Below are 10,904 nucleotides of genomic sequence, written 5' to 3'. Positions count from 1 at the left end.
GGTTGTTTAAATGATAATGTATTCCTGAGTGTTTTTGTGTACATCCCCCTGACACACACACACAAAACAACCAAAAAAAATCTGAGGGAACAGAAGCAAATACTGTTGAATGATTCACAGAGGTGATTGTAATCATTGCAATGAAACAACGAGGGTAAAACCTATGCTCTCCCATGTAAACTATCACTCAATTCACAATAAAAAACTTAAAAAAAACAGCCTACTTTAAAAAATCCTAATGTCACAAAAGTAAATTAACTTTGTTCTGCAGTTGATCATCAAGAGCCTCGATCAAGTACTGGGGAGGGAATGAGTTAATGGGAAATAAATTTAATAACCCATTGGGGGACAAAACACATCATACATGAAGAAAGCAAATGGTCAGGAAGGAAAGAGTAAATAAAAGAATAAAATGGATGTCAGAAGACTGAAACTAGCTCTTGAATGCCAGAGACGCTAAAGTGAAATGGAAGAAATGATGAAGTAAAAGAACTGAATTTAAATTTTCAAAGGGCAGCTCGAGAAGACAAAGTAAACTATTACAGTGAAATTGTTTAAAGACACGGAGGTAGAAAACCAAAAGGGAAGATGACCATGTTCAGCATTTCTCAAGCTGCAAGAAGTGAATACAAAATCTAGACTCAACTTGCAATACTAAAAAATTCTATCGACAAAATATTGAATGATGCAAAAAGCATCAAAAGAAGGTAGAAGGAATATACAGAGGCACTGTACCAAAAAGAACTGTTCTATGTTAAGCCATTTCAGGAGGTAGGATATGATCAAGAACTAATGGTATGGAAAGAAGTCCAAGGTGCACTGAAGACACTGGTGAAAAACTAGGGTTCAGAATTGACAGAATACAAAATGAAATCTTTCAACAAATTGATGCAGCACTTATGAAGCACTGATGTCTGCCAAGAAATTAGGCAGACAGCTGGCCAACTGATTAGAAGAGATCCATATTTGTGCCCATTCCAAGGATGTAGAAATGATCCAACAATATTATTAATATCACAAGCAAGTAAAATTGTACTGAAGATAACTTTGAAACAGTTGCAATAGTACATTGACAGGGAACTGCAGAAATTCAAGTTGGATTCAGAAGAGGACATGGAACTAGGGATATCATTGTCGACATCAGATGGATCTAGTCTGAAAGCAGAGAATACAAGAAAAATGCTTACTTGTGCTTTACTGACTATGTAAAGGCTTTCGACTGTGTGGAGCATGACAAGCTATGAATAACATTTGGAATAATGGCAATCCAGAACACTTAGTTGTTCTCATGAGGAACTGAGGGGCAGTCATTTGAACAAAACAAGGGAATGTTTTAAAATTAGGAAAGGTGTGCACCAGGGTTGTATCCTTTCATCACACTTATTTGGTAAGTACACTAAGCAAATGATCCAAGAAGCTGGATTATATGAAGAACAACACAGCATCAGTATTGGAGAAAGATTGATTAACAACCTGTGATAAGCAGATGATACAAACTTGCTTGCTGGAAGCAAAGACGAATTAAAATACTTTACTGATAAAGACCAAAAACCCTTCAGTATGGATTGTACCTCAATATAAATAAAATGAAAATCTTCACAACTACACCAATAAATAACATTATCATAAATGAAGAAAAGATTGAGGTTGTCAAAGATTTGTTTTTCTTGAATCCACTATCAATACTTATGGAAGCAGCAGCCAAGGAAACAAATGACATATTGCATTAAGCAAATCTGCTGCACAGGATCTCTTTAAAGTATTCAAAAGCAAAGATGTCAGTTTGAGGACTAAGGTGTGCCTGACTCAAGTCATGGTATTTTCAATCATTTAATATGCATGTGAATGATTGGCAATGAATATGGAAGAACTTAGAAGAATTGATACATTGGAATTATGGCTTTGGTGAAAAAAAATTGAAAATACATGGACTTCTAAAAGAATAAACCATTCTGTCTTGGGAGAATTCCAGCCAGAATGCTCATTAGAAGCCAGGATGGTAAGAATCTTTCTCATATACTTTGGACAGGTTATCAGAAGGAATTAGTCCCTAGGGAAGGACATCATCCTTGCTAAAGTGAAGGATCAGCGAAAAAGAAGAAAGCCCCCAAGAGATGGACTGACACAGTGGCAGCAGCAATGGGCTCAAACGTACCAATGGTGAGGAGGGCACAGGATCAGGCAGCGTTTCGTTCTGTTGTGCATAGGAACCATCTCGATGGCGCCTAACAACCGCAATGTCTACGATATCAACCTTTATGTGGTTCATTTCATTTTTGAAGACTTCCAGTTTTCATAGTTTTGTACTTGTTACATTGAGCATTCTGATTATTGATGGATATTTGCATTTTGAGTTGTGCCACATGAGCAAATGAAGGTTCTGAAAGCTTTATTCCGTCCCTGTCATTAAGGTTGACTACTTTAAGAAGGCAGCTCTTCTCCAGTTGTATTTTGAGTGCCTTCAGACCTGAGGGGTTCCTCTTCCGTCACTACATCCGACAATGTTCTGCTGTTATTAATAGTACCACACCTAACACAATACCTAGCACCTAGGAGGACTCAAAACTGCACTGTGGGCCAATTTTTCCAAAAGTGGATGGCCAGCTCCTTCTTCCCAGTCTGTCTCTGTCTGGAAGCACCACTGAAACCTGTCCACCACGGGAGAACTTGCTGGTATTTGCAGTACTGGTGGCAATGCCTTCAGCATCACAGCAATACACAAGCTAACACAATATGCTGAACTGACAGGCGTGGGGGAAGGAGATCTGGTTTATAATTAACTTTGGGATCTCTGGGAGCAGTCATCGGGTTTACTTTATCTTCACAAATACATTGAGAGACATACATATAAAACATATATACAACTTATACAAAACATCTTTTTCTGATAAGTAACGTATACATATTCATTCGACAATGTAAATATATATAACGTTATTAAGAGCCTAAAGGATGAGTATATGTCAAGCTATGTGCTGGGTGCTGGGGATTCAAAATTGAAAAACACACACTCCCTCTCCTTACAGAGCTTATAGTCCCGGCAGATAAAACAGAAAAAGCAGTTGCCTGAAGGCTAAGAAAAACTGCATGTGAGCTTGCTATCACATTACATGATCACGTAACAGAAATGGAGAGCAGCAGAGGAGCAGAGTCGGGGAGACCAAGCATACCTGAAAACAAGTGGCTGATGGAGGTACAGGAGCTACTATGGGGGAAAGGACAAAGGAAGGGAACAGTGTTCCAGAGAGAGAACAATATGTGGAGAGTCCGAAAGGTAAGACAATAGGGGCATGTGAGGAGGGTGTGTTGGGAGCGAGGGAGACTGTGGCAGCTGTTAAGGTAACATATAAAGCTAACCTGGACTAGGGAAGAAGCGGTGAAGATGGAGAGAAGGGGCTGGGTTCGAGAGGTACTTAAACCCATACCACTTTTCATCAAGTTGATTTTAACTCAGGGTGCTCTTGGGTCTTGTTCTAACTGATTAGAGGCAGAGCGTGAATGAGAGACTTAAGTCTCTAGGGTGGGGCTACTAGGGCAATGGCGGTACTATTCGTCAAGCTGAAGGTCACTGAAAGAGGAGAGAAGATGTGTAGGAGACATGAGTTCAGCTGCAGTATGTTGAGCCTTAGTTGCTCATGGGAAATTCAAGTCAACCAATTGTCAAAACAGGTCTGGAGCTTAGGAGAAAGAGCTGGACTAGAGGTACAGATTTTACCTTTTCTATTTCATCTTCCCTAACTGTGTCCTATGCTGTTGCTGTTGTTAAGTGCCATCAAGTCAGTTGACTCACAGTGACCTTGTATAGAGTTTTTAAGGAGCAGATGGTGGGTTTGAACCACCGACCTTGTAGTTAGTAGTCAATGTTGATCCTACAGTGTCATTCCAAGACTCCACTATATTCTATATTCAGTGTTAATTCAACTAACATTTACTACACCTCCTGCTAGGTGCCAGGCACTGTGTTAGGTGTGGGATTTGATGCAAAGGAAAACAAACAAACAAAATAAAACAAAACTTTAAAAAACCGTTTGACTCGTTCTTTACAATGAACTGACACTTTTTGTTTTGATTTTGCCCAATTTTTACATGCAGCTTACTAATTAAAAGTCTTAAGAAAGTATCTAGGGCTGATTGTTATAATTCCCAGTATGCACAGAGCAATGCAATAAAATGAACAAGGTTTGGAGCATCAATAATACTTTGGTTTAATTTAAAAACCCATGTATCCATTACACATCTACGTCATTTCTTCAGGGAGCTGCCTTGCTCCTCATAAGTGCATTAGGCAGCCTTAGACTGACGAAAACCCCAGCTATTCCCAACAGATCATTTTACTGTGAATGACAGGAGTCACTTTAAGATGGCCAATTTTTTCTCTCCTCCCCACCCCTCCAATGGTCATTTTGTGAAAGACATTGCACTTGGAAGCATAATCTTTTTATAGGGAAATGTCCCTATAAAGTTTCATATTGAGAGAGAGTAACACAGGAGCGTCCTTATACAAAAAGGATACAACAGTAAGAATGAACTGCTGCTGTTTAGACGTCAAACTGGGTTTTCACATGACCACACACTCAGAAAAATGTATTGGCTAAAAAGAATATAATAGAAATAAGTACCTTTTGAAAAATGTTTACATGCTTGAAAGAAAGAGTATCCAACTCCCACTGCAGAAAGAAAATGTAATGCCATTAAATAAAAGCTTCAGAATGAAAAAATGAAGTGAAACAAAACAAGATGCACTTTTAGTGATGAATGACTTGAATGGGTCTTAGTGTCCTCAAAGCCCTGTTCCTTAATCCCAGGCGTCCAACTTCAGGAATCTCCTTTTGAGAAGCTCAGTGTTTACAGGACAATGGAAAGCAAGAAGCCTTAAAAGTTCCTCTTACTGAGCACCTCCTGAGCACCTCCTTCCAGTCTACAACGTTTTCATGCTATCTTCACAACACCACTTTGAAGTAAGTAGATCTTATCATTCCCATTTTACAGACCAGGAAGCTGGGGCTCAGAAAGGTTACACGAATTGCTTAAAGTTGTACAACCAGCAGATGCTCTTCTTCTGCTTTTGAGTATCCACCTATTCATTTTATTCTCATAGTTGATGGGTTTTATCCCTTTATTGGGTTTTTTTATGTGTTTTTATTTGTATCTTCTTAATTGACATTATTCATTTACGCCATTGTTTATATTTTTATCTGTGAGTATATGTTTACCTGTAATAAATATTCTTTGTAAATATTTTGTCATCTTAGCCTAGATAGCTGCTTCCTTCCATCACCTGATCCACGTTGGGGACGAGAGATCAGTATATTTTATGCTACTTAGAGTTGCCCGATTCAAGTCTTCTCTGAATTTCTAAGAATTTACTCTACGTTAATCGAGAGATTATGGAGACAGGATTTAGACTGCATTGAGCCCAAATTATCCTCACCTGAGAGACCTCAAAAGCTCTAGGGGACTGCTAGAGAAATTGGGACATCTTAATTGCAAAGTAGCTCAACACCATTATGAGGAATTTATTTTTCCTATAAGACTTAGAAAGGAAATGGGCATTATTTGGTTGAAACGAATCTAGAGATTAAGACTAGAAAATGAGCTCTACAAAAGTTAATTGTCAATAAAACTATTGTTTGCCTGGACCCATTTAGGAAAGACCATTAGTTCTATTATCTAAACCATCACGGACCGGAAGCTTGAAGACCGTGTAATAGTTAATTCAGATAAGTACAAAATATGTGTGTTGTGTGTGTGTTGACACCAGTTTCATACGCTTTCTTCTACCTGATGAAGGAAAGTGTGAGTTTGATGTTTGATATTTCAAAGACTGGATAAATTTTCATATTTATTTGCAAGGGTGGAATATTTGGTCCCGAGATTATTGTCAGTCAACCTGTCCTACAAACTGTAGCTACTACATTATATGACAGGACTCTATTATCAACCATGACTCCTGCCTTGTGCCATATAATTTAAACAGAATCAAAGATGCATAGAGAAAATTTCCATTTGTCAGAATTTCAGAATAAATTCAGTATGTGCATCCAAGGAAACAAAACAACAAATAACAGGAAAGTATGAAAGAGAGAAGATGGATGTAAGGTATTTTACCATGTTTAGGTGAAAATAATGGTACTCTAGATCTGATCAAATGTTCTGTCCCAGATATCACAAATTGGATTGGCCTCATGCGCTTATCTGCCAGGTTCCTGAAACCAGCCTGCTGGCTCGCGAATACACTTCGAATGTTTTCTAGCTTCACTTGTATAGTCTTCATTTGAATCTGAAAGTTATATAAGAATTCAGTGAAACAGTCCTGGAAATGAGGTCATTACAAATTCTATTCTAGTTCTCAGAGGGTCCAAAAATTAGTCTAGAATTTCAAATACAACTAGAAGAATTTTTTAAAGTGACGTAAAAGAGATCAACATCTTATCTCCACATGGTTACCAACGCAGAAGTGAAGATCTCAACCAAAACAAACCAGGGAGGAACTATCATTCAGTGATGAAACTGGCTATTGCATAAACTGATTTATTCTTCATGGGCTGGAAGGGATAACAACTGGAAGAGACGACATTTTGCACTTTCTTGTTTGGTATGGCAAAGTCACCAGGTTACAAAAACATTGATATGAATAACATCATCAATAGTAGTTGGAGCTTGCAAGGCACCCTCTTTCTAGTTTTCCATGATGTAACAGGGAGGAAATCCAATGGATGGGTTAAGCTTGATTTCCTCCAGACAACAGCTTGGTCATTCCCACAGCCACGTTTTGGATTTGCTAGCTAGGGCATCCTCTATTTTCGGCAGGTAAGTATAGTACCTCGCCAATCTGACTCTGCTGCATTCTTTAGCAGCAAATAATGTTACCAATATTCTTACCTGGAGAGAGTTCTTCATATCCCCTCCAAGGGGGTAGGACTGAACTCACCTATAGCTCTCCACCCTGCTAACACTAACTTCCACTTGCTCCTCTCTTCTGCAAGAAGACCAAGATTCTTTCTTTATTCTCAAAATTCAGTGGCATTTTATTCTCCAGCTGAGTGGGAGAACCAGATTTGCAGCAAGGGAGTGTTGGTGGTCACTGCAGCATAAAGGGAGGATGTTTGGGGTAGAGTGGTCTTGAGATGGGCCCAGCATTCGCTTCGGGCCGCTTTGGACCTTTCTCCAAAGAGGCACAAGAAAATATGCCTGAGAGTTCCCAGTATGTGACAAGAGTTTAAAGATAATGGAACCAGAGCTCAAAATGGAAACTGCTCTGTTTTACACAGCAAAAATAAACCTATGGGATCTTACCAGTGGCACCAGTATAACCTTACACCCTTAAAAGAACTAGGGAATTGCACTCTGACATAAAATTAGCTGTAAAGTAACGAAACTCTTACCTGTCCAACTGCAATTACAATCTATTTAATTTTTAAACATGCTATATATTTATAATTATAATCTGCTAAATTAATTTACCCTTTTTTAAAAATCCTCCTAACTTACAAAGTTCAGAAGGATTGAGAAAGAAGGAAGAATGGAAACAAAATACATAGGGAGGAAGTCATGTTTCACAGAGGGGATTGAATTCATTGAGATGAAACAAAGCATATGATTTGTTGAATGAAAAACTGAAGATCCACTCTATAAACTCCCACTCAATTCACAGTTAAAAAAAAAAAAATCTCCTACCTTGAGTTCAGGTGATAAAATGATATCAAATTCATACTGTAAGGTTTCAGGATCATAATTTATAAAGGGCAGGGCCATCTCAAGAAAATTCTGGATGTCTTGGAATGCTTTCTGAGCATCTGCTTTAGAGTGAAACTTGTCTATTTCCTGATTCACCAGAAGACATTCTCCTTCATCACAGCACTGGCGAGCCTGGGGAGGCAATCAAGGGGAAAAGAGGCACACACAAATGAATTAAGAGGAAATAAATTTGTTCACGAAGATAATGGTTACCAACCCTGATTTCTGTGAGCCAGCATCACTCTCAGAGCTCTGAAAACATAAAGACATCTAGGTTCTGCCCCCAGAAATTCTGATCCAGTCATACTGGGCTGGAAACCAGGCATAGGTATTTCTCGTGCACAGCCAAGGTTGGGGCCCGTAACATTCATTTTAAAACAAGTAACTCATTCTGCCCCAGGATTCTGTCCATTTCCTCCACACTGACACTTTTAAGTACATGAGATTCTTCTAAAATCAGTAACTGCAATATGAAACTCCTAGCAAAATACAAAGTGTAACAAAATGCTTAATGATTGCTGAGGATAAGAATAACGCTTTCTTGCCAGAGAAGGAGATGCCTAGATGAAAATGTACATGTTTAGATCTGACCTGTGTAACTGACACCTTATTTTACCTTTCAGTGCCAAGACCACATCTTCTGGATAACTTTCTATTCACCACCTACTCATTAAAGCAGGTGCTAGACCACAAGCCAAGGGGGAATACTCTCAAGTCAATATTTACATGCTTATTGCTATACTATGAAACATAAAAGGAATTTCAGTCCTCAGAGAAATGTCCCCTGGGAGTTTGAAAAGAGTTATGAGTGTAAGCTGTCACCAGAGATACCTCCCAAATAGAAAGGAAGCCATCATCATCCCATCCTAATCTTCAGAACAGAAGCTTTGGTTCTTGCATTCCTGGAGATTCCATATTATACAGCTTACATGACCATCATGAGATGCAGCCCTTCAGGTCTCTGATAAATTCAAATCCAAAGCTCTATCAGACCCTGACCCTGTAACCTCAGAGGCAGTGAAAGGGGTACCATGTGCCAGGTAGGGAGAACCCAGGATTTAAAAAAACTCTCCGTCATTCTGTAGAGATGGACATTACACACTATGTCCCATGAGAATACCTGCTGCAGGAGTTTATGCATTTTGAAGGTCCTGCTGAGTTGTACTCGTTTTGCTTTGATCTCATTCACCAAAATATCAGTAAGGTAACGCAGTTCATTGCATCTCTGGCAGATCAAATCAATTGCGTAGTGGTGATTGGATGCAAGCCTGTGACCATGGAGTATCACAAACCGAGTCTTTGTTAACAGATCCTGATTTTTAAGAGAAAAGGAAAATAATGACTCTGTGAACTCTATTTGTATGAGGGGTGGGGGAAGAGAATAAGAAGCAGACTGGTTTAGTGATTTGATGTCATAATTCTACTAAGGCACAACAATTCACTACTACAGCGATGACATCCAAAACGCATACAGAACAGAAAATTGAACCATCCCACCCAGAATGGGGGTGAGATTTCTTTCTCCTGATTTGCATGGATTTGGAACCAAATTGCCTATGCTGTGAAGCCTGTGAGAACTGGAATTCAATGGGATGGCCTTGGTTTTCCAGGTCTGGCAATTTTTCGCCTTTGACAGGTAGAGTCTTCCCACTTTTCTATGGCTCTCTATTAGAAAATATTTGCGTTGCTCTTCTCTGACAGGCTTCTGCCTTAGAACTCGTCCCAGCGTTCACAGGTTTGACTTTATCAAACAAAAGCTAATGTGACCCACGTCGCCCAGGTCTTGGAAGTGTTATTAGCACCATCGTCATTCCCCTACTTTACATACTGGACGTGAACTTCGCAGAGTTTCCTAGCTGAAAGGCATCTGAGCAACCTTGCCCCGATCCTGGTAAAAAACCAAACTACTGCCAGCGAGCTGATTCTGGCTCATAGTGACCCTACAGCTCCACAGGGTTCTGAGACTGGAAATCGTCACGGGGGCAGACTTCATCATATTTCTCCCAGAGTGCCTAATGGGTTTGAACCACCGACCTTGTGGTCTGCAGCCCAACGCTTAACCCACGGTGCTACTAGGTCACCTGGAAACATGGCAAGAGCTCAGGAAATGCTTGTCAAGGGAAAAGAATGAAAAGGGACGCTCCTAATGACAACATATGCAGCCCAGCTCAGCTGGTGGGAAAGCCAGCCTTAAAATCAAAGCCCTGGGCTTCCAGACCACTTTGTTTCTCTTTTTACTGTGCCACTGTTGGTGCTGTCAAGTGCCATTGAATCATTCTGACTTGTAGTGACCCTGTGCAGGCTTTCCAAGGAGCAGCTGGTGTGTTTGAACCACCAACCTGTGGTCAGCAGTCCAGCGCTTATCCTACAGCACCACACCAGGACACCTTCTGTCCCATTATTGTTGCTGTTGTTAAGTGCTGTGGAGTCGATTCCAAGTTACAGCAACCCTGTAGAGGATTTCCAAAGAGCAGCTGGTGGATTTGAACTGCCAACCTTGTGGTTGAACAGTTCAGTACTTATCCTAACGTGCCACACCAGGAGTCTAAATAATACTCCCAGTCGACCCCGAAATCGCAGGAAAGTACCAGCCACATGCCCTACAGTTTCCCACTTTACTACTAGCTGAGCTATCGAAAGGCTACGTAAATTGTCCTACAATCACAGAGCTCTCCAAGGATAATTCCAGAACTGATCACTGCAGATACTGCCTCTCAGTTTGGGCTCTTAGATGCTGATGATTCAGAAAGCTGTTTGTTGAGAATATAGCTTTAAAAGCCGGGCATTACTCCCCCCATACAAGCCAGAAAAGCAACGTTGGAGCTTGGTATTAAAGCCTGAATCCATGCTTTCAGACTAGCAGGAATAGTAGCAGCTGCCAAATCAGGCTGTGAACCGCAAGGTCAGCAGTTTGAAACTACCAGCTGTTCTGCAGGAGAAAGATGAGGCTTTCCGTTCCCATAAAGATTTACAGCCTCGGAAACTCCCTACAGAGTTGCTATGAGTTGGAACCGACACCACGGCACATAACAACAATAACAGGTATTAGACTAAGTGTATTTGATACACTCTCTGGATGAATCCTCACAATTCCCCTGTACATATGTTATCTCCATTTCAAAGATGAAGAAATTGAGGCTTAGACTATTTCATCTGTTTACTTAAGA

General features: G+C 40.1%; 1 protein-coding gene across 1 annotated transcript in view; it reads right to left on the bottom strand.

The window, feature by feature from the left end:
• The window catches only part of MCF2 (MCF.2 cell line derived transforming sequence), a 122,712-nt gene that overhangs the window by 35,502 nt on the left and 76,306 nt on the right, over positions 1-10,904 (bottom strand). Inside the window, exons 11-13 of the mRNA XM_006874982.1 lie at positions 8,858-9,049; positions 7,678-7,869; positions 6,109-6,280 (exon numbers count right to left, since the gene is read on the bottom strand). Coding sequence (XP_006875044.1) covers positions 6,109-6,280; positions 7,678-7,869; positions 8,858-9,049 — 556 coding nt within the window. The remainder of the gene's footprint in view (positions 1-6,108; positions 6,281-7,677; positions 7,870-8,857; positions 9,050-10,904) is intronic.

This window comes from Chrysochloris asiatica, unplaced genomic scaffold, assembly GCF_000296735.1.
Source record: "Chrysochloris asiatica unplaced genomic scaffold, ChrAsi1.0 scaffold00308, whole genome shotgun sequence".
In the NCBI taxonomy this organism is placed as follows: domain Eukaryota; kingdom Metazoa; phylum Chordata; class Mammalia; order Afrosoricida; family Chrysochloridae; genus Chrysochloris; species Chrysochloris asiatica.
The sequence above is the reverse complement of the archived record's forward strand: the minus strand, read 5'-3'. Positions and strand labels throughout refer to the sequence as shown.